Genomic DNA, 24,693 nt, shown 5'->3' on the forward strand with positions numbered 1-24,693 from the left:
AGCCTGTGAATAATATGGTATAGTGCAATGGTATTTGCTGCGATGCCAGTATTGGATGTTACATTTTGAATTCCAAAATTACAGTAACAGGGTTGAAATAAAGCAATGATTTATCACAGGATAGTGATAAGGTAGTACGTCATCACAGGAACTTGCAAAGCAGCTTCAAAATAATGCTATGAGGCCATTATTGGATGTTTCTGCGCTGATCTTCAACCCTAGTACATTTTTGGTTGTAACAGGGTTGTCACAAAACACATTTTAAGGAGAAATGGCATGAGTTATTTATATATTTAATTAAAAAATAAAGTGATTTATTACAAGCCACAATAAACTTAGTAACCTTTATTCAAATTTACATACATGAATTTCAAACTTGCAGTAACAGGGTTGAAATAAAGTAGTGCTTTATCACAGGATAGTGATAAAGTAATATGTCATCACAAGAACTTGCAATGCAGCTTCAAAATAATGCTGTGAGGCCATTATTGGATATTTCTGCACTGATCTTCAACCTTAGAACATTTTTGGTTGTAACAGGGTTGTCACAAAGCACATTTTAAGGAGAAATGGCATGAGTTAATTATATTTAAATAAATAATAATGTGTGATTCATTACAAGGCACAATAAACTCAGTAACCTTTTTAAATTTACTACATACATGAATTTCAAACTTGCAGTAACAGGGTTGAAATAAAGTAGTGCTTTATCACAGGATAGTGATAAAGTAATATGTCATCACAGGAACTTGCAATGCAGCTTAAAAAAAAGCTGTGGGGCCATTATTGGACGTTGCTGCGCTGATCTTCAACCCTAGAACATTCTTGGTTGTAACACGGTTGTCACAAACCACATTTTAGGCATGAGTTATTTATATTTAAATAAATAATAATGTGTGATTTTTTACAAGGCACAATAAACTCAGTAACCGTTTTACATTTACTATATACATGAATTTCAAATTTGCAGTAACAGGGTTGAAATAAAGTAGTGCTTTAGGGTCAGGCTTAGGGTTAATTCAACTGTTATGGGATAAACCTTTTTTTTTTTTTTTTTTTTATTCACCAGAACAACCTGTGAATAATACAGTGTGGTGCAATGGTACTAGCTGAGGCCATTAGTAGACATTTTTGCACTTATCTTCAAACCTTGAACATTTTGTATGAAGCAGGGTTGACACAAAACACATTTTTCAAAGAAAAATTGTACGAGTCATTAATATTTATTTACATTTTATGTATGATTTATTACCAGGCACAATAAAATAAACGCATCTATTCAAATTTATGTATATGAATCCCAAAATTACAGTAACGGGGTTGAAATAAACTAGGGCTTCATCACAGGATAATGATAAATTAGTGCAGGATTCACAGGAACTTGCAATGCAGCTTCAAAATACATTGCATTTTGCATTCTAAGCCTACATGACATGCGCAACCATGCATCCTACAAAATGAGTAAATTAAATCTAAGACTGGTTTATATGTGACACACATCACTCTTGACTTGACTCTAAACACTCGTCAGTGCTGTCAGGGGTGTGCTTACTCCCAGCCGCCTAAAAGAATCAGCACACTTCCTCTGGTTTGGGACTAACCTGGGCCATGTGTTCAGCAGTAATTCTTCCCCTCCAGAATGGGTAAATACCCTCGGCAGAGCCCATATCAAATTCCACGGAAACAAAGACAGCAAGCGCTGTGAGGGACGACTGTGCACTCGCAGCCATAATGAGCCATCTGTTCAGCCATGGCAGTGCAAACCAAATGTCATCAAACTGTGCTCCTTCTCTCCCGCCCGCTCTCGCTTTCTCACCTCGCCTTCATAGCAGGTGAACCGCACTCGGAGAGCATCACTAATGCTCGGCGTCACAGTTTACATTGGAGTTTTGCAGTAAAATCTGTTTGTATCAGTGACAGACGATGTCAAGTTCAATACTGCAGGGTGGATGATCACCTTAAATGTATCTGAGGGGGAAAATCATCACGGCACCTGTTAGTGGGTGGGATATATTAGTCAGCAAGTGAACATTTTGTCCTCAAAGTTGATGTGTTAGAAGCAGGAAAAATGGGCAAGCGTAAGGATTTGAGCGAGTTTGATAAGGGCCAAATTGTGATGCTAGACGACTGGGTCAGAGCATCTCCAAAACTGCAGCTCTTGTGGGGTGTTCCCGGTCTGCAGTGGTCTATCAAAAGTGGTCCATGGAAGGAACAGTGGTGAACCGGCGACAGGGTCATGGGCGGCCAAGGCTCACTGATGCATGTGGGGAGCGAAGGCTGGCCCGTGTGGTCTGATCCAACAGACGAGCTACTGTAGCTCAAATTGCTCAAGAAGTTAATGCTGGTTCTGATAGAAAGGTGTCAGAATACACAGTGCATCAGTTTGTTGCATATGGGGCTGCATAGCTGCAGACCAGTCAGGGCGCCCATGCTGACCCCTGTCAACCGCCGAAAGCGGCAACAGTGGGCATGTGAGCATCAGAACTGGACCACGGAGCAATGGAAGAAGGTGGCCTGGTCTGATGAATCACATTTTTTTTTTACATCACGTGGACGGCCGGGTGCGTGTGCGTCGCTTACCTGGGGAACACATGGCACCAGGATGCACTACGGGAAGAAGGCAAGCCGGCGGAGGCAGTGTGATGCTTTGGGCAATGTTCTGCTGGGAAACCTTGGGTCCTGCCATCCATGTGGATGTTACTTTGACACGTACCACCTACCTAAGCATTGCTGCAGGACCATGTACACTTGTGTACATGTACACAAGTTTTTCATGAAAACGGTACTCCCTGGTGGCTGTGGCCTCTTTCAGCAGGATAATGCGCCCTGCCACAAAGCAAAAATGATTCAGGAATGGTTTGAGGAGCACAACAATGAGTTTGAGGTGTTGACTTGGCCTCCAAATTCCCCAGATCTCAATCCAATCGAGCATCTGTGGGATGTGCTGAACAAACAAGTCCGATGGAGGCTCCACCTCGCAACTTACAGGACTTAAAGGATCTGCTTTACCACACACACAAATAATGCAGCCATTATACTAAAATACATTTTCAATTAAATATTTAATGGCAGCAACCATTTCTGCATGATACATTTATAGCCATTAGAAATACATATGGATGTAAAGACGCAAAACAAACTTGAGACATGAAAGCATTTAAATAGACATTTGAAATACAAGTTCGTGGCAAATGAGTCTTGAGAAGCTCCTCACCAAAATCAGTGTGTTTGTCCTCCATTCAAATAACCGTAGAATATATAATAGGCACCTTTCTTGAACCATGCAAAATAGTGAATACATATGAATACATTCTGAAAAAAAGAGCATTTTGGTTTTTAAAAAGTAAATTCATAAACCGCTTACAGTAACCGGTCAAAATAAAACATCGTAAAGGGGTATTGAGTGTGAAAATGCAAAAGAAAGGCACATATATATATATATAAAAGGGTTGATGAGAACTTGGGTTTTGATGCCCACTTGGAGCAGAACATGAAGTATTTTGGATTCCATATGCTCAGTGAAATGAGAGGAAATGAAGGAATGTCTCTAAAGGGGTTATTCTTCAGAGGGTGGGGTCGTGTCCAGCGGTGTCTCCTGGGTAAAATTGTCCATCTCTGCAGGCTCAGAGCTCTCAGTCGATGGACTCTTCTCATGGACGGCACCTTCTTCCTCAGCCTGGCTTTTATCTGTTTCTGTGTTATTACTCTCATCAAACCCTGGCCCTTCAGCTTGCGGGCCGTCACCGTCATAGATGATGTCCTCTGGGTTGGGTGCAGGAGGACAGAAATCTTCATCAGGGAGGAGGTGATGAAACACTGATTCAGCCTGCAAATAAATTATATTTTTGTCTAAATCAACAAAACAACATCCTATACTTTAGCCTACAGGCAATGTCTGATCCATAGAACCAGGGCTTGACATTGACTTTATTGCTCACCAGCCACTGTGGCTAGTGGTTTTCTAAAGTTACTAGCCACTCAGCACTTTCACTGGCCACAATTTTGATTTGATACCATGGGGAAAAACTGCCGTTTATATATTTTTTAATATTATCTCATATAATTTGGCAGGAGGTATATTAGGCTGCCATCACTTTAAGACCTGACGCACGGATCTATTATACTGTTACACATGCGTTTTCTTTCTCAACTGTTTACGTTCACTTAAAACATAACTGACTGTTTACGTGAATACTCGGCATTTTGACATTATTTTGTGTGTATTTGACCGTTTAAGTGCAAAAAGCAGCGAAAAAGAACTCAATTTAGTACTGGGAGGCGGCTTTATGCTCACGCACTTTGGTTGGGAGTACAAAATCTGTGGAAATAAGTAAAATTATACGCAATCCCACACAGAAATTCAAGCCCTGTAACACCAACAACATTCATCCGGATTCAAATGAAACGAGTGAGCAAGGGGAGGCGGGTTTATGTGTGAACTCGCTGTCGGAGAGATGAGAGAGCGTGAAAGCACAGTGTATCTATTCTGTGGAAAATGAGTACTGGAAGCGTTTCAGATAGTTCAGTATCGATATGTATTGAAAAATCGATATTTTTGACACTACGTTGCACTTAGTTTATTATTTCAGATGCCATTTTTAAAGACTATAACTAAAAATCTCGCCAAACTGGCATTTAGCGGCTGTTAATGTCAAGCCCTGCATAGAACGTAGTGTCTGCCTCCCTCTGCTGGACTCACCAGTTTAATGGAGTAGTCGCTGCCCAGGCTGCTATCGGGACCAGTGCACACGTGAACGTTGCTCGGCAGGCTGTAGCTGCTGCTGTCCAGGGCTGACGTGTCCCTCATGTTGAAGTACATGACCCACAGCACTGTAGGCTTGCTTCTCTCCTCAGCACCTGCACGTGATGTTTAAACAATCAGTTCTTTTCTGTCTTGAAAGACACCGACTTTGCATTTTAGATGTCTTACTTTTGACAATTCCTCCAAATGTTAAGCCAGTATACATTAGGGGTGATGACTAGGCCTAGATCAGGGCTCTCCAAACTTGGTCCTGGAGGGCCACTGTCCTAGAGAGTTTAGCTCCAACTTGCCTCAACACCTGCCTGCAAGTTTCTAGAATACATACTAAGAGCTTAATTAGCTGCTTCAGGTGTGTTTAACTGGGGTTGGAGCTGAACTCTGCAGGAAGGTGGCCCTCCAGGAGCAGGATTGGACACCCCTGACCTAGATGGAATCCATGCACTTTTCCCATATGTTCTGGACTGATTTTGAGGGAAAATCTATCGGAATTCTATATCAGGAATGGATTTCAATGTGGTAAAATGTTTGGGAGCCAAAAGTACTGCATTCAAATAATCAAATTAGCAAAAAATATTTAATAAATCAACATGTAAATGCAAAATATTGTAGAAATGTATTAATGTTGGGTGTTAGGATTCTGTGGACACCGATTCTGTTCCTAGTTTAAGTAGTGTTATTGTGTAATTTATATGAAATATAAGAAATCAAATATAAGAAGTCAAATGCTGCTGTGGTGATAAAGGAAATCAACATCAATTTACTTATAAGAAATATCGGTAACACTTAACCATAAGGTTTAGTTAGTTAACATTAGTTAACTACTTTAATTAACATGAATTAAGAATGAACAAGACTTCTGCAGCATTTATTAATCTCAGTTAATGTTAATTTCAATATTTACTAATAGAATATTAAATTCAAAAGTTGTATTTGTTAACATTAATTAATGCACTGAACTAACATCAACAAACTATGAATGACTGTATTTTTATTAACTAATATGAACAAGATTAATAAATACTGTAACAAATGTATTGCTCATTGTTAGTTCATGTTATTTAATACATTAACTAATGTTAACTTATTGTAAAGTGTCACCAAAATATTATCAATATAATATATTGATAATAAATATTATAAAATGAATATAATAAAATAACATACTGATAATAATAAACTATCCCTATATTTCTTTATATATTTTTAAACATTACTATAACGTATTATTTATTAAAGGGTTAGTTCACCCAAAAATGAAAATAATGTCATTTATTACTCACCCTCATGTCGTTCCACACCCGTAAGACCTTCGTTAATCTTCAGAACACAAATTAAGATATTTTTGTTGAAATCCGATGGCTCGGTGAGGCCTGCATAGCCAGCAATGACATTTCCTCTCTCAAGATCCATTAATGTACTAAAAACATATTTAAATCAGTTCATGTGAGTACAGTGGTTCAATATTAATATTACAAAGCGACGAGAATATTTTTGGTGTGGCAAAAAAACTAAATAACGAATTATTATAGTGATGGCCGATTTCAAAACACTGCTTCAGGAAGCTTCGGAGCGTTATGAATCAGCGGTTCGGAGCGCCAAAGTCATGTGATTTCAGCAGTTTGGTGGTTTGACATGCGATCTGAATCATGATTCGACACAAAAGATTCATAACACTCTGAAGCTTAATGAAGCAGTGTTTTGAAATCGGCCATCACTATATAAGTCGTTCTTTTGTTTTTTTGGCGCACCAAAAATATTCTTGTCGCTTTATAATATTAATATTGAACCACTGTACTCACATGAACTGATTTAAATATGTTTTTAGTACATTAATGGATCTTGAGAGAGGAAATGTCATTGCTGGCTATGGAGGCCTCACTGAGCCATCGGATTTCATCAAAAATATCTTAATTTGTGTTCCGAAGATGAACGAAGGTCTTATGGGTGTGGAACGACATGAGGGTGAGTAATTAATGACATTATTTTCATTTTGGGTGAACTACCCTTTAATTTAGAATATAAATGCATTATTTATGAAACAAAAAAGCAAAATAAATAAAATATCAAATATTAAAAATAAAATAAATTATAACAAAATAAAATAAGAAAATGAACAATAAAAAAAATAAAAAATAAGTTTTTGTGGAAAGTTTTTGAAAGTGTACATTATAACCCAAAATACAGTCAAACCAAAAATTATTCAGACACTAGACACTATAGTTTATTTTGCTATCCTCACTTACATAAATGAAGTAAACTGTGACATATTATACCCAAAAATTCTTCATACAGTGGACTACCAGTAAAATTGATAAATTGAATCAAAAATTATTCAGACACTTTGACCTGACCATGTTTTGCTTAAGTATTATCTGACATAATTAAGTTTAATTTTAACTCTGAGATCTTGTCACATTTTATTACCTTTGTTTTTTTTAACTATAGTGAATAAACTGTATTAATGAATGAAATGTTCAAGGTGTCTGAATAAATTTTGGTTTGACTATATATATATATATATGAGATGCTTCCATACACACAATAAGAGTATGTTTGTAACAAAACAAACGACAGTAAGATGACATGTTTATGTTGTTTTTTTAAATGAAACGAACAGTGAGAACTTCAGCACCAAGGACAGCGGAAAGCATTTGATGAGTTGATGAGAGACATTTGACACATACAGTCTTGCCCACTTTTCAGATTCTTTTGGTCAAGAAACGCACACTTATACAGGAAGAGCTCAACAGACCAACATGTAAAGCAACAAATCGAACTTTGTTTTTGTTTGACATGCCTTTAGACTGGTGTAAGACTGCAGACTGCTTTAGTTGTGGGAATAATATTAACAAAAAAACGGCACTTTTCTCATATACACCACTTATTCCAGTTTTAAAAGACTGACATTGATTTATCACGAGATGAGTCATTGTTAATATTTTGCTAGCGGCTGCATGACGTAGGTCATCTAATCTCTTTTTCTTCCTCTCCTTTGATGACATCTTAGGTGAGACGGGCTCTGTGGTCCAACAGAAGAGCAGAGAATCTCAAGAGTGTGTGTGTGTGTGTGTGTGTGTCGCTGGTTCGTTTAAAGCGTAAAGCTGTCAGTCTGTATCATTACCCTTTAAATACACGAGCCTCTGCCGCAAAAAGGTGGGAAAAGAAAGGCTAGAAAAAGCGAGAGGGAGAAGGTGTCAGTCTGAAATGTCAGAACGGTCATTACCCAAATGTCACACAATTATGACGCGTGTTCCTTTTCCTGCCCGGAGTGGCCCGGTGATTTGCTTAATTTGGCGAGGGGGAGAGGTGTGGCGGCATCAATGTTTAACGCCGCTTCAAATACACCACCCATCCTTCCCTCTGAATGCTGCCGGGTCACTGATTCACAAAACGCTGAAGCCCTTCACTGAACACACACAGCCAAAGAATCTCTTTTATAGAGTCCAGACAGCCAACAACATACGACTAGATAATATATGGACACAGAGAAACAGAGTTTGGGAAGTAAAATTAATATAAAAGTGTTGAACAAATACTGTTATTTATAATGTCTCTATTATTTATAATGATATATAAATACATAAAAACAATAATAATATAATAAAATAAAACATCTTATACTACAGGGCTGTCGAGTGCTTGAATATGATTGGTTGAATGTTTTAAGGTGTGCCATTATTTTCTAATAATTCAGAGGCCCATTATCAATTATTTCTTACATATAAACTTCTTGTGAAAAGTCCGGGGTCAGTAAGATTTTTTTTTTGAAAGATAATTTTACTTTTATTCAGCAACATTAAAATGGTCAAAAGTGACAGTAAAGACATTTCTAATATTACAAAAAAAAAAAAATAAAATAAAATCTTGAGCAGCAAATTCAGCATATTAGAAATATTTTATTCACATAGAAAACAATCATTTTAAATTGTAAAAATATTTCACAATATTAATACAATAAAAAAACTATAAAATATAAATAAAAAATTACATAATTTTATAAAATAAACAATACATATTAATTAGTGTTTGTCTATATACACACACACATATATACACACACACACACACACACACACATATACATATATATATATATAAAAAACAGCACTAACACATTTGACAGCACTAATATTAATATATTATATTTTCTGTTTTTGCTTTCCCAACAAAAATAGTTCCAAATGAAGTGAAAGCAGAATCAAGCATTGCGTGTCTCTGAGCAGCACACACACACTGCAGTGGGGATTCATTCCTCGCTTGAACGAATGATTCAACGTCTCACTCAAAGTGAGTGAAATTCCAAGAACAACTTTTGTATAAAATATACTATTTTATATAAATTTCTGTTTGGTTAGTATGTATCATCTTGTATCATGAGAGTAAAAAGTATACCGAAGTATCTGTAAGTATGCAAGTGTTTGGGCCGACAGCCAGAAGACGCAGTGGCTCTCTTTCGGTCATACACACGCACACATGTTCCCAGATGTGACAAATGTCAGATTAGCATATAGCAGCACTCCTGATGGCGGCTAACACATGCCTGCAGCTGCAAACCTCCCAAACCACTGCCACCCTCTAACACACACTGGCAAACTGCCTCAGTACACACACACACACACACACACACACAACCATAGGGCTGGGCATTGACACAAGTTTCACAATTCGATTCGACTCAATATCGATTAATTGGGGCCTAATCAGGTACAGTACATGGCAAATTTTCTCAAAGAAAAAAATCTCTCTCAACTAATGCTGTAAACTACACAAGGAAGCCTTAAGGCTGATTTATACTTCTGTGTCGAGTGTTGTGTGTAGGCTGTGTGTAGCGCGTGTAGCCTACGACATAGCCTGATGTGCACCTCTTCAAAAATGTAACAACGCGTCAATTCTACGCGGACCACAAGCGCTGTGATTGGTCTGCTAGAACCCCTCTCTCAGGTCAAAAAACTGGCGCGGAGCAATCGGAGAAGAGCGACACCTGTTTCAGGGGACACATGCAGTCATACTGCAACAAAAGTCGTTACCTATTTGCCGCTTCTGTGCCACTTCTATTTGTAAGCTTCTCTGACAACGTACATGACAAGCTGCTTCTTCTTCGGCTTTTGCCTTGATACTCAACATGACCGCAGACACTTCATACTAGTGGTCTGCATGCATGTCGATGCGGACAACGACGCAGAAGTATAAATGAAAACAGCCTACCCCGCAGAGGCTCTGGCGTAGGTCTGACGCAGAAGTATAAGTCAGCCTTTAAAGGGTTAGTTCACCCAAAAATGAAAATTATGTCATTTATTACTCACCCACCCGTAAGACCTTACGGCTGTGGAACGACATGAGGGTGAGTAATAAATTACATTATTTTCATTTTTGGGTCAACTAACCCTTTAAATCACTATAAATGCAGGAACACACCAAGCCGACGCCGACGAACTAGTGGCGACGAAAGCAGACTGCGGGGTTGGCTCATGTCGGCAGCGTCTGGGTCCAAAGTTGCCATGACACACCAAACCAACGCTCGACAGCCGACAGCCAAGTAGCTCTGTTCGTTCTGCGCCTGCGTAAGAAGAAATGCCTTTGCGTACCAGCAGGTGGCAGTAGCTGAACAGCCAATCAGAATGATCAGATGGCCTGACGGACCGGCGAGCTCCAAAGCCGATTCAACATGTCGAATCGGCTGAAAAAAAGCCGACGAGGACCAACTTCAGCCGACGGTGTGGAACACACTGAGAAAACTTAGTCAGCCGATGAACAAAAACTGCCCGACGGCCGACCGTCAGCTTGATTAGTTCCTATTAAAGGTTAAAATAAACTGATTTGTAGGCTACTTACATTTAAATTACACAAAGTTTTTATAATAAAAATAACATTATAATAATACATTTGTAATGACAATTATGTTTCTACTCGTTTTTTATATATAAACATTTAAATGGTGGCTGTCATAAAAACATGACGGATTTATTCAAACATACATTAAATATTGAAGAACAGGTTACAGGGATAGAGGCATCTACTCTCACCTTCAGAAGACCTTTATTAACCCCCTGGAGCCGTGTGTAATCCACACATTTTATGATGTGCTTTTTTGGGCTTCAAAATCATGGTTACTATTCACTCCCATTATAAAGCTTGGAAGAGCCACTTTTACTATAACTCTGATTGTGTTTGACTGAAAGACAAAAGTCATACATACCTAGGATTACTTGAGAGTGAGTAAATTATGGGATAATTTTGGGTGAACTAACCCTTTAAAGGTGCAGTGTGTAAATTTTAGGAGGATCTATTGACAGAAATGCAATATAATATACATAACTATGTTTTCAGTGGTGTATAAAGACCTTACATAATGAACCGTTATGTTTTTATTACCTTAGAATGAGCCATTTCTATCTCATCCCTAACACGGAAGTCACCATTTTGCACCTGCCGTGTTTCTACAGTAGCCCTAAGCGGAAAACTGCTGTATAGAGTGCATTTTGTCACTATCGTTGTTCTTCTTTGTTGGTGTTTTTAGAGGCAGCTTGCATCTTCACTATGTTGAATACGCACAAAGTAGAAGTAGTAGTAGTAGTAGTAGTAGTAGTAGTCGTCTGGTTTATTAGAAGCAGAGACTGGTTCTTTGTTAGAAGTAAGAAGAAACCTCATTGCTTGACTAGCTACTCTCTGCTGTCTCAGACGATGACAGTCTTTGCCCTGTGTTGGCCACCGTAGCTTCTCTAAGTGCTTCGAAAGGGAGTTTGCAAGTTCGCTAGATGCCGCTAAAATTTACACACTGCACCTTTAAGTAGAAATTCAATGAATATGCAATATAGTGCATAATTTTATCAAAATGCTTGTCTCTAAGTTCATTTTTCTATCTGACTAACGAGTTTTTGAACAAATTAATGGTTTTTCTGAGGTAAATATAACATTACACATTATTGTTTACAAGCGGTTGAAACACTGATTGAGCGATTACATGAGACATGATACGGATTTCCTTCTGATGTTCATTCATGCTTATTTCATGATGTAAATAGCAATAAAGCGCGGAAGAGACGATCGGTTCTTGAACCATGCTACAACAATCTGTCACGCCACATTAAAGAGAGCCAAAATGGTAATGTTTGAATTTCGTAATAAAACATCTTAGATGAAGAAAATACATTTGTACATTGAGCAAAATGTGAGTGTTTGCCAGTGCAAATCTCACCATCATGATGAAAGGGTGTTATAGGTGGTTACCAGGGCGTTGCTAAGGCGTTTTAAGTGGTTTTTAGCACATTGCTATGCTGTTGCTAAGGTGTTTGGAGTGGTTTTTATTTAGTCTACATGAGGTCATGTATGAGCCTTGATCTTTTTGATGGGTTCAAAATCCCCAAGGAAACCTTCAGTAGTTGCTGTTGATTTTTTCCATTTGGCTCCATCATGATCTAAACAGACTCACTCATTCTTTCTCTCTCTCTCTCACACACACACACACACACACACACACACACACACACACACACAGCGCTTTGACCATGGGGATGAATGAAGATCTACCCAGGTGACTTTGTCTCTCTGACCTGTTCTGGCCCACTGCTCTTCTTATCTAGCGATTCATCCTCAAGACCTCTGCCAGTATTTGTTCTGACATTTTAATTAAAATAGTACTAGCTCATTCCTGTGATAAAAAGGCTGTGTGTCGCCCAGCGGGGCCCCACGTCTCGCACCCTCCGCTGTGCTGGCTACGCACCTGAGCACACATGCTTACACACACACAAAGAAACAATTATAACATTTCTATTCTGTTGAGCCACAGAAGTACTTAAATTCACAACAAGAATCAATATAAAAAGGCAATGCTTGAAAGGAGAGCATGTGCATGATGGGGGAATGATAAAGATTAAAGGTGTGGTGAGATGTTGGCTGATAAAGAGAGAATGAGTTTGTTAGATGGCGTGGACTTGATGACCTTGATCTTACAGCCATGAAAAACATCTGATCATGAAAAACATCACACTTCTGGAGTCAAGACACTGTTATTACACACATTTTAGGAATGGTGAACTATGACATGAAGCTATAGGAAAGGATCAGTGTCAAGAAATGAAATCAAGTCCAGCTACTAACTAGTCTAGTAGCTAAGCTTGTCAAACAAAATTAAATCGTAATATGGCTTAGTGGAATTATCAAATCGCAAAGGCTGCAATTTAATTCAAGACACCCTCTGGTGAAAATAAGTTTTTAATGTTGTTTATATGTCTATGTAGTGTTTTTAAAACGCTTTAAGACAAACCATGTGCAAATTCATCAGTCAACACCACTGCAGAGTATTTTCCCCTTAAACTGCAGTAAACCAAAGACAGTCTCACACCCGCGGTTTGAAATCGCCCCTGTTCTCTACGTCACAAATATGTTGTGTATATGTCCCAACAAAAATAGTTCCAAATATAACCAATCCCGTCACTGTGTGGGCGGGGCTTTAGCATATCAATAACTATGCTGCGAAGCAGGGGAGTCTCAAGAGAAGCCAGGTTATCCTGGAATATTTTTCTGTTGATATGAAAAAAAAATTGGGTACATTTAGCAATATAGTGGGTGAATTATGTATATGTATATTACAATGTTATGATTAGCTGTTTGATAACATAGTCAAGCCCAAGGCTAATCATATTAATTACCGTTATGTGTCCTACCAATGTAGAGAGCGATACATAAAACGCATAACCATTCTGATACATCGACTTGTAGACGAGCCTGTATAATTCACTCTTCCTCTTCTTCTGAATCAGTTTCTGGTTCAAACATATATGGCTGAATTAAACCAGTATTTCCACTTGCTAGTGTGCAGCGTTTATTACAGTAAAGTTGACCTTAGGGCTTTTCACACTTGAAATAGTTAACCCTGGGTCATTCTAAACCACAAATAAATGAAATCCTGGCTCATCTTGCTTCACGTTTCACACTGCTCAAAATTTACCCGGGGATAACAATTAATCCTGGGTATTCATAAGCTGACATTTCACATTGTTGCGCTCACTGGCCTGCACTCACACTTGCACTTAACGTGCTGGAGCACGCTTACGTTATATACGATGCAACTTTTTGAATGGAAGAAAACAGGAAGAAATGCACTTTCGCTAAGATATTACCTAATAGATTTATCATTTATGCCGTGCAGCGATTTTCACTTGCACGCATCAGAGGATTATTACAAACTATGAAGGCAGCTGACGTTAATGGAGGAATTTGCAGCTTTACTCACAAACTACAATACATGTTCATCAATGAGGTAAGAACCAGATCCGTTATAAACCCAAATACACTCGAATTAAGTACATGAATTGAAAAGTGTACTATCCAAGTAGTAATAAAGATGTTTGCCGTCATAATGATGACAGTAGTGCACACAAAAGTAGTAACTGTTCCGTGCTCTGGCATGGTTAGCGCTCACACTGCATGCGAACCGTGCTCTGGCCCACCTCTTTCAAGCGGGCAGGGACGGCTAAACAAACTGCGCCCGGGCACGGAATGGAGTGACCACACTAGTCAAACGAACCGGGCTTTGGGGGTCAAAAGCACTCGGGCACGGTTCAGAGTAACGGGCACGGTTCAGAGTGCCCAGTGTGAGTACACCCTTATTTGCATATTTGCGGTGTCAGTGTCATTGATTGGATAAACGCAGCAAGCGACTTGTTTACATAGCTAGCTAGCTCTAGCATTGCGGATCCTCATATTGCTGACTGTACTATCGAGTTACTGAATAGACATTTTCATACTACACTGTGTTCCAAATTATTATGCAAGTTACATATCAGTAGGATTTCAGAACGTTTTCCAAAGAAAGTGTTTGTTTTATTTTCCATATCTTTTTAGATAACTGGTATCAATCTCAGACAGGTTTGTTGAGTAGTTTGCCAGGTCTACTTAGGTAAATGGAAACCTTATTTAAAGAGGTTGTTACACATTATTAAGCAAGTCACAGTTCTCATGCAATATGGAGATGAAGAAAGATCTTTCTGAAGATGAAAAGAATGAAATGGTTCAATGTTGTGCAAAAGGCATGAAAATAACTAATATTGTGTGAAAACTGAATGGAGATTATTGAACTATCATAAGATTTGTGAGTAATTTACAGCACAAGAGAACTCAGTCAGATAAATGCTTATTAATGAAAGTTTCTTTCAAAAAAAAAAAAAAAAAAATAGTATTAAAAGGACTATAAAAAGGCCAATGTTGACCAGCAAACAGGTATTTAAAGCTGAAAGTTTATTTTACTGAAATCCTACTGATATGTAACTTGCATAATAATTTGAAACAGTGTATAAAGGTAAGAATGAACAGTCTCTTCTTAACTCAAATTGTCGCATTTTCTGTCAGCATTTGACATTTTTCCTCTCAAACGCTGAATTTAGTGTTTATATACAACGCGCTGTGTTTCTGTGACTGTCCAAAGCAGGCAAATATGAGTACGCTATTGGTTGTCTGTTGCTAAGCATCTAGCTGTAACATTCTAACACTGCATCATTTCACACTGTACAAGTTTGGCACCGCAATGTGGGGTTAACGCTGCAAAAGCGCTGCTAACCCTGCTTCGGAGCAGGGTTTCATAACCCCGGGTAAAAAGCAGTGTTAACCCCGCTTCTAAATTACAAGCGTGAAACTTTCCTTTACCCAGGGTTAAAAGCAGTGTTTGGAACAATGATAACCCGGGGTTAAGTGCAGTGTGAAAAGCCCTCGAGTGGATCAGGTATTTTGAGCTTGTATGACTGAGTGAAGGCGGGGCTAATTTGCATATTCATGTTTTCACGTATACTAAATCAAGCAAGGGTGTACATTCAAGCTATTTTAGGACCTTAAGAATTTTTTTCACAGGAAAAAATGTTTAAAAATGTCACTTTGGTGATCAAAGATGAGTTTTACGGGATAAAATTATTGACTACGGGGGACTTTAAATAAATATATGCACTGCGTGTTTCAGAGTGAAGGGCGGCACTGTGTTCTTTTACACACAAGCAGCTCATAATCTGGTGTTTTCAGTGTTTTAGATGCTGCGCCACACAAACTCATTTCTGCATGGGCCGGTATGGATTGCTTATAATGTGCATTTGGGAACGCAAAACCAACGTGCCAACCATCTTCCCAAACTTATCATGAGAAGTGCTTATAAACCAGCTGTTGTCAACAAAAGAAAAGATTTAAGGGCTCCCTGTGGGTTTCTTCCAAAATAAACCAAGGCTGCTCACTGCAAAGCTAATGGGTGGAGCTTGATGTCCAGATCTCCCTCTCTGGATCTTATCAGCTAAGCTAGAAGGTTCAACCACACCCTAACCCTGTAACCTTAACCATATCCCTAAACCTAATTAGGTTAAGCTCCACCTCTTAGATCCATTTGGCTCTGTAGTGAGCACTACTTGAAAATAAAAGCTCAATGGTTTAACATTTGAAATGAATTAAGACAGCCATAAATATTAGCATTTGAATTTTCCAATTATATTATTTTTCTTAAATACAATTTTTTATTTACAGTGAAATGTTACAATAGTAATATTTCTAATTTGTTTAATATTTTTATTTAGTAAAAATAGTAATCATAAAAAATTGATAATATGATATAGAATCACAACATTCTCAGTTCGAACACTTTTGCGTTCCAAAGCTTGTCTTTTCTCAGATGCGGTTAATTGAGATTGATTTGATTAATTAATCAGCACATAATGTAATTAATGTTTTTAAAATCTTTTGACAGCCCTATTTAAAACACCTGAATTTACACTAAACTCAACTAATAACACAAAAATAAAATGTATTAAAATATATAAATATTTATTTGTGAGGGATGTGAGGGCTTCTGGGAACACTATTGAGCACTTCAATAACACAAGAGAGGACATTCTAGGAAAATAAAAATGGTTTGTTCGGCTACACCACAGCATGTCTGAAAAAAAAAAAATACTTGAAAAACTACACTTGAGCAGATGACTCAAATAAATATATATTTTTTAACCTACTGAGTGAAATTAAACATCTGAATGAACTATCTAAAATGAATCATACATCTCAACACCACTTCAAAAAACACAAGAGAGAGGACATTCTAGGAAAATAAAAGTGGTTTGTTCGGCTACACCACTGCATGTCTGAAAAAAATACTTGAAAAACTACACTTGAGCAGCTTTGCAGCTACTTTTTTTTACTACACTGACATTTTACCATCACCACCGTGTACAAAGAACATAAACTAACTAGACTTTTTTTTTTTTTGAAATCAAATCTTTCCAAACTCACAATATGATTCCACCCTTATGATCTGAAGGTAGATTGTGAGGTCGTATGTGACAGGTCGTGCTCAGATTCACTCTGAAGGAGCCAAGCAGACCCTGACAGAGCATAATGGGAATCAATGGGAGCAGCGCCTGGCCCCTGCCTGCCACACCACCATCAATATCAATCACTGTTATCGCCAATAACGTCTCCATGTAAGCCCTTCACTGAATGTCACGGCAATACCAGATCTTTCTTCTTTAAAGAGAGGAAGAGATGATCTTTCTTTGACATGGGCGGCAAGGTTAGTTAAGTACTGTTAGCAGGACGTATAGCGGATCTGTATGTGCAATAGGAGGTCGATGCGCAAAAGGACTGAAGATGTTAATGGGTTTAAATGATGGGGAGTTTTAATTGGAAGTGAAAGAGCTAGGTCAGGTCTTACCTTCTGAAGGCTCCTCTCCAGGAATGGCAGGAACGTGAAACAACTGAGATACAACTGGAGCAAGATCTTCTTGGGCCATACCAGAGGATGAACAGGTCAAGTGGACCAAATCTGTTAAAAGAGATCACAACAGACCGTTTAGGATAAATTAAGGTGGACATTTTCTGTACATTTGGTTTTAATTCAAAATTTCTATACATATACATACACATGTTGGTACTTCTATCATTATGAGGACATTCCCCATAGGTGTAATGGTTTTTAGACTGAGCTAATGATTTTTCTAGCCCCTAACCCTAAACCTACCCATCATAGAAACCTTTCTGCATTTATATATTTTTAATTAAAAAATCAATTAGTATGTTTATTTAGCATTTTGAATTACAAGGACATAAAAACATGTTCATCATAGAAGAGGTGTTTTCAAGGCACTGTATGTATGAATTTCATTTTTAATGTATTTTGGATAAATTAACAGGATCAGAACTCGAGCTGCCTGCATATAAGCTACATTTTAATATGCATCTGGTCATAGAGCTTTTTATATGGATGCCGGGTAGAATCTGTGAACTCTGACAATACGCTGTGTTTTCCGCCAACTGGCAACCGGGGGTGTCGAAATACTATTAGGTAAATTGGCAGTGGGTGGGATCACACAGACCAAAACAAAAACAGATATTCCATCATGGAACACACATTTTAAAGTAGAATAACTGGCTGAAGCTTTGTTTTTCAAACAAGTATTTCAACTTAGCAGGTTTCCTAAATATCTGCAAACATATAATGGTATTTTTATGCTTTACTACAGTCAAATAAAACATACAGCGCCTTTAAATAAGTATGACAAACTGGGCTAACATCCTAATCTTAGAAGAACTACAGTAAGACTCTGGCCTTCCATGAAAGTAGCCCTGAAAGTGATCCAAAGGGGAAAAGAAGAAACAGGCACCAAAATTCAAAACAACAAATCTCAATCCTCATAAAGGTCTGAGAAGTTCTACTAGTGGGATGTGTGGAAATGTCCTGGGTAATCCCAAGAGTTCACACACACACCACTTCCAGGCTTATCATTACTTCTCCTTGTTCCTTCCTGTGGTCTGTGGTATGCGGGAGTTTGTGTGAGTGAGGATCAAAGAGAACAATTCCAGAGCAGGCAGCTCAGGGCGGCACACAGGCTCCGTGTCACACAGTGGAGAGCTGCACATATGTAGGCATCTCCAGTGGGACAGGAGGAGCAGCTTCGCTAAAGGCTCTAAAAACACACGGGACACTGCAGAGTTTTGAAAAAGATTCTCGCCACAGCCAAAGACACTCTGGGGGCTGATTTTAAAAGTCCTGGATAGTTAAAAGTGAACACTTGCATTACAGGTGGATTCATAATATATCCAGTTATGGACATATAATATTCTGTATAAAATCTTGAAGAAAATAAACCAATTTTTTTTTTCTGTTCTATTTGAATGGACTTTCTTACATGACATACAGCATCCTACAGTATATGTGGAATACATGGATTATAAATGTTTTTTTTTCTGTAATTAGTTGTGATTAATCGCAATTAACATTAAAATTTGTAATATATTTTTATATTGTAATACATATTTTCAGATTGATTATCTAAAAATTCATGTAGAAACAGCATACAAGATGGTATATTTTAAATATTTATTTAATGGTATCTTTTTACTAAGTCCGTTTTACTAAGTACTCTATTAAATGATTTTTTTCTTAATTTCTGGATATGAAATGAGTAAACATAACCATTCAGCATTACATTCAGGCTTAAAAATATTGCAACAATTTTTATTTTTTAAAAAAGATTTATTTTTGCCTTTATTATGACAGGACAGTAAGTTGACAGGAAGTGAAGTTGGAGAGAGAAAGAGGGGGGCGCGATCGGGAAAGGTCCACAAGCTGGGACTTGAACTCGGGACGCCGATATGTTGGCGTGCTACCCACGAGGCTATTGGTAACGATTTTTAATTTGTGAACTTAAAATAATCCTCACCTAAACCTATTATAATAAATGTCACATTTAACTGTGCCTTAATATAGTGTGTTGTATGTAGTGTATAAAGTGTATATATTTTGGTCAAATGGATCACAAGTGGACGAGGGAGACACATTTCCGTTTACACCTGGTGTTTTTATTCGATTCTTTTGTCCACTTTCAACTACTTCTGTCCTGATTTCTTCGAGGGGAGGGTCTATGGGTGGGTAAATGTTTGGGCTTTTTCAGATCTTTCAATCTAATAGACAAAATAAACTAACGCAATTTACATTTGAACGAACCCAGAGACGCGGAAAAACACAGAGAGCATCAGCTTTCATTTCTGCTCTGATGGCTGAAAGACCAGCCGAACGCTGTGAGTGTGTGTTAGAAATCAGGAATGGTGAGAGAACATTGTGCATGGTACGTTTTTCGTCTTCAAACCAAACTTGGGTCTCCAGCCAACAAAGTTTAAATCCCGTCTGGCTGGCGCGCTTCCCATAATGTTTACGCATTAGGTCAGTGGGCGGAGGCCGCACAAAAAAATGTGACGATACCAGCATTTCCCCTCAGCGCTGTTGAGCAGATTCGTAAACAACTCTGATTGGCCATTGTGTTCACGTGCTTAACAGTTATGACTGTGATTGGCTACAATCAATGATGTCTATTTACAACATGTTTTTGAAGCGTTGATCATTGTAGCCAATCACAGACATATCTGTTGAGTGTGTGAACACAAGGGCCAGTCAGAGATGTTTACGAATTTGCTCAACAGTGCTCAAAATGCTAGGGGGAAATGCTGGTATCGTCACATTTTTAAAATGTCTGTACCGACTTGGTACCGAAGTCGGTACTTTTGACAACACTAGTTGAAACTCATGGTTATGATAAGGGGCATGACATTTCTGAAACGGGCTCGAAGCAGTTGACCAATCACAACACACTAGTCCAGCCGATCAATCAGAGCACATTGCGCTTTTTGAAAGGAGGGTCTTCATAGAGACAAGAACTAAACTGAGTGTTACAGACAGACTGGGAAGAGAGGTGCTGCAACAATATAAGATTTGTGAAAAAATTATGTTTTTTTTTTAAACATTCAAGCATGAAAACCTATTCTAATAGATCCCAAAAACAAAATCAAGACTTTGAAAAAGGGCATAATAGGTCCCCTTTAAAACAGACCCCCAATGTAATGTGAAAAGCTGAACCTGGGCTGAGTTTGGGGCAGGACTATCAGGAATATCTTGTTCTCTGTTTGGTGCCACTAGTGGCTTAAAATTGCACACTTCACCTTCAAAGTCTACAATCAGTGGTCTTGGTGTTGCTTGGAGCCCTTGAAAGCACATCCAACATATCCAGCAGCGTAAGTAAAACAGTCTTGTCATAAGTGGTTAATGATAAATAAAGACCATCTTCTCCTGTGAACGCATGTCTGTCACGGTCATCATCATCCGCTGATTGCGAAGGATGCTTTCAGGTAGAAGTGCATTACTTAAAGAGGAACGACTATGATCCATCTCCCTGTGGGATCGGGCTATAGCAAAGCAAACGATAGCTCTGATCCAGCTTCCTATCATTTCCCCTGAACTCAATTCCCAGGGAGAGGAAGTGGAGTTCCGCTGATTAAGCTTTTCATTCCCCCGTGAGGACGGAGTCAGTCACTGGGGCCTGCGCCAAGACCGCTCCGCCATCTCCACCTGATCTACCCCTTCACGATGATTGATAGCAAAATAGGGCCAGTGTAACAAACACAATAACTTTCATAAATAACAATGGAGTTAATGATGGAGTCATCGCTGAGGTGGGCGGTGAACTGAGTGTTTTGAAGGACAGTTTTGACATTTGGCTGTGTTCAAAGACTATCAATGTGCATCACTGTGGCAATTCTTGGAAGATCTCTGATACTGGTTTTGTAAAACAATGCAAAACAGAAGCATTTATATACACTACCGGCTAAGTTTGGAATGATTCAGATTTTTTTTCAGTCTCTTATGTTCACCAAGGCTGCATTTATTTGATCAAATTTATTTTCAGCAGCATTAGTCTTCAGTATCACATGATCCTTCAGAAATCATTCTAATTTGCTGATGAGTAAACATTTATTATTAGGGGTTCAAGTGCATAGCACTAAAACCGTATTGTAATAGTTAAATTTTCCAAGGATCAGCATTCTCCCCTAAAAGTGATCGGGCAGATCAAACCGTAAGTCGTAGAGACTTGAAACTTTGAGGGTTGGTAGTACTCTTACCGTCTACAACGTCACCAAGTCTCGCCCTGATCGGCCTGACAGGGGCACTACAGCGGTCAAAAGTATGAAATGGCTCATAACTCCTAAACCGTTAGGTGCAGGCTCAATTGTCTTATATTGTTGGAATCTTCGGATTCGCCAGTCGTTTTGGCGAAATTTTCGGATATTTTGGATTTTTTGAAAAACCTTACTTTTGCGAACTAGTCCTAGGCTTTTGTCTCAATCGGAACCAAACCAGTGCAGCAAGATACTCTGGAGTCTGATTGTCAATAAAATAAAAAAAAAGTTGAAATTCCAATTCATGGTCCCTAAGGGCTGTTAAAACATTCAAAGTGGGTGGAGCCACTTTTACTAAAATAACTATAACTCGTGAACGAAATGAGATATTTTCACCAAACTCAGCACACCTATGTAAGAGCTCATTCTTTGGTCGTGTGAAGAAAAAAACCTGTCTATAACTACTTCACCGCTAGTACAATCAACTTGAAAATTGGCATACAGTGTCTTCGTCCGAGGGGCCACAACTGTCTATGAGGACATTGACGCATCTCAAAAAACATCACCGCCATTGGCCACTGAAATTTGAGCAGCTATCAGACAAGGTTAATGGAGGCTGATCGAAACAAAACTCGCTGAGCCTGTTTGACTCACGGCCCTAGAGGCCTGTGAGAAATTCGAAAGAAATCAGCCACCAGGGGGTGCGCATAACTGTTAAACGCACCACGATAACTGTTAAAAAGCTTTATAAACCACAAATTCCCTATGGTGTAAATGGTCTATTCCATCTATGATCGAGATGGTTACAGGCTTGCTAATTAAAACATTATACCTTTTTACGCATGTGCTTAAACACCTTAAAACATTTGAACCCTGATAATTGCTGCTTGTAGCTATATTTATTATTATCATCAAAGTTGAAACTTTTTTTTGGAAACCATGAAAATATTTTTTTCCAGTATTCTTTGGTTAATAGAAAGTTCAAAAGAACAGCATTTATTTGAAACAGAAATCTTTTGTAAATGTCTGTACTGTCACTTTTGATCAATTTAATGCATTCATGCTGAATAAAAGTATCAATTTCTTTATTATTCTTATTATGTTTTTTAAATCTTACACCAAACTTTTGAACAGTAATGTATCACGGTTTTCACAAAAATATTAAGCAGCAAAAACTATTTTCAACATTGATAATAATAATATAGCAAATCAGCATATTAGAATGATTTCTGAAGGATCATGTGACACTGAAGACTGGAATAATGATGCTGAAAATTCAGCTTTGCATCACAGGAATAAATTACATTTGAAAATATTTTCAAATAGAAAACAGTTATTTTAAATGACAAAAATATTTTAAAATATTAGTGTTTTTACTGTATTTTTAATTAAATAAATGCAGCATTAGTGATCATAAGAGATCATGTATAGACTTAATATTTGAAAACAGAAATTGCACACTATCCATTTACTAGGTTGTTGGTAAATTTTGGAAATGGCGGAAGAGAGAACTGCAAATAATTAGCTGTGCTTTAAAAAGTCAGCAAACAGGGTCAAAGTTGAAACTTAAGTGTCATGTTACAACACCTGACCTGTGCGCAACATAGTGCAACATGCATTTACCATGTGATTACTGTAAATATATAACTGCTGTGTGATTGTGGAAGATGTGTAACTCACAGGTGCCAGGCATGCAGGTCATGGAGGAGGAACAGAGCTCCACCATCCTCACAACTGGTGCAGAAGATTCCAGAGGACGAATCGTCACCAATGAGATCTGCCATTAAAACAGGAAACACACTAATTACACCAGGGGTGTCCAATCCTGCTCCTGGAGGGCTACTGTCCTGCAAAATTTAGCTCCAACCCCAATTAAACACACCTGAAACAGCTAATCAAGCTCTTACTAGGCATACTAGAAACTTGCAGGCAGGTGTTTTGAGGCAAGTTGGAGCCAAACTCTGCAGGACAGTGGCCCTCCAGGACCGAGTTTGGACACCCCTGACTTACATCTTATAGTTTACATAAAAGAGAGATGACTAAAATATCATTCACCAATTCACCCTGGCACAACAAGTATAGTACAGAATCTACAGCGCGTTAAATGAAGAAATTTCAGTACAAAAAAAAAGAAAAAAAAAGTTGAGTTTGTCAAGTAAATAATGGCATATGTAAACTCAGAGGATAATGCAGACAAGTCAGCGATAAAACCTATTAGCTAAATTCTGTGCCTATGTAACAGGATCTATATAATCCTTGGGTTAAAATAGTCCTTGGGTTAAACTATGTTAAAACTGCTTTTACACAAGTCCAAGTGCAACGAGACAACTGTGGCAACAAAAAAAGTGTTAAAGAGGAAGAGAATGCTCGTTTGGCGACTGTCATTCCAAAGGACGAATGGCTAATTAAAACCAGCCTGAATATTTAATTACGTTTTGTCACACACAGTCATGTAATATTCCATTTCCACACCATGTCAAGACGCTGATATTAATTTCTGTTCGCTGAGGCTAATGAGCATAAATTACACCCACTTTTCCTTCCTCTCCTGATCTGCTTTGAATATTCAAGCATGAATTCCTGACGGAGAGCAAATTGGGCTAAGATTCAGAAGGTATGCTGACCACTCTGCTTCCTTTTCCTGTACTCTGGTGGACAGCACTCAAATTAGCCTAAGAGGAACGCTTGCATGTCACCGTCCACTCTCGCATCGGAAAAATTTATTTATCCAATTCTAAACCAGTAACAGCAAACAGAATTACTGTCCTTTCATTGAACTGGTTATTTTTTCCTCTCATAATTCACTTTAGAATGTTACGCTCAAGAACGGGATGTCAAAACTATTGTAACGATCCCACAAATCGGCTCTGATGTTTTGTTGCTTCTATGCCTGCTGAATCTTGGACGTGTCCCAAGAATCCATCCAAATGTGATATGCAGCATAAAAAAGATGTAATGCAATAGAAGTTGAAAAGCAAAAGTGCAAGGCTGGCAAGAAATGAGCCACACAAACACACACA

General features: G+C 38.3%; 1 protein-coding gene across 1 annotated transcript in view; it reads right to left on the bottom strand.

Moving 5' to 3' along the window:
- Positions 1-3,043: 3,043 nt before the first annotated feature.
- chm (CHM Rab escort protein) overlaps positions 3,044-24,693 on the bottom strand; it is a 75,848-nt gene continuing 54,198 nt past the window's right edge. The window contains exons 12-15 of the mRNA XM_051877522.1: positions 23,354-23,450; positions 17,439-17,549; positions 4,700-4,857; positions 3,044-3,826 (exon numbers count right to left, since the gene is read on the bottom strand). Coding sequence (XP_051733482.1) covers positions 3,557-3,826; positions 4,700-4,857; positions 17,439-17,549; positions 23,354-23,450 — 636 coding nt within the window. The 3' untranslated portion in view covers positions 3,044-3,556. The remainder of the gene's footprint in view (positions 3,827-4,699; positions 4,858-17,438; positions 17,550-23,353; positions 23,451-24,693) is intronic.

This window comes from Ctenopharyngodon idella, chromosome 21 (assembly GCF_019924925.1).
Source record: "Ctenopharyngodon idella isolate HZGC_01 chromosome 21, HZGC01, whole genome shotgun sequence".
NCBI classification, from domain to species: Eukaryota; Metazoa; Chordata; class Actinopteri; order Cypriniformes; family Xenocyprididae; genus Ctenopharyngodon; species Ctenopharyngodon idella.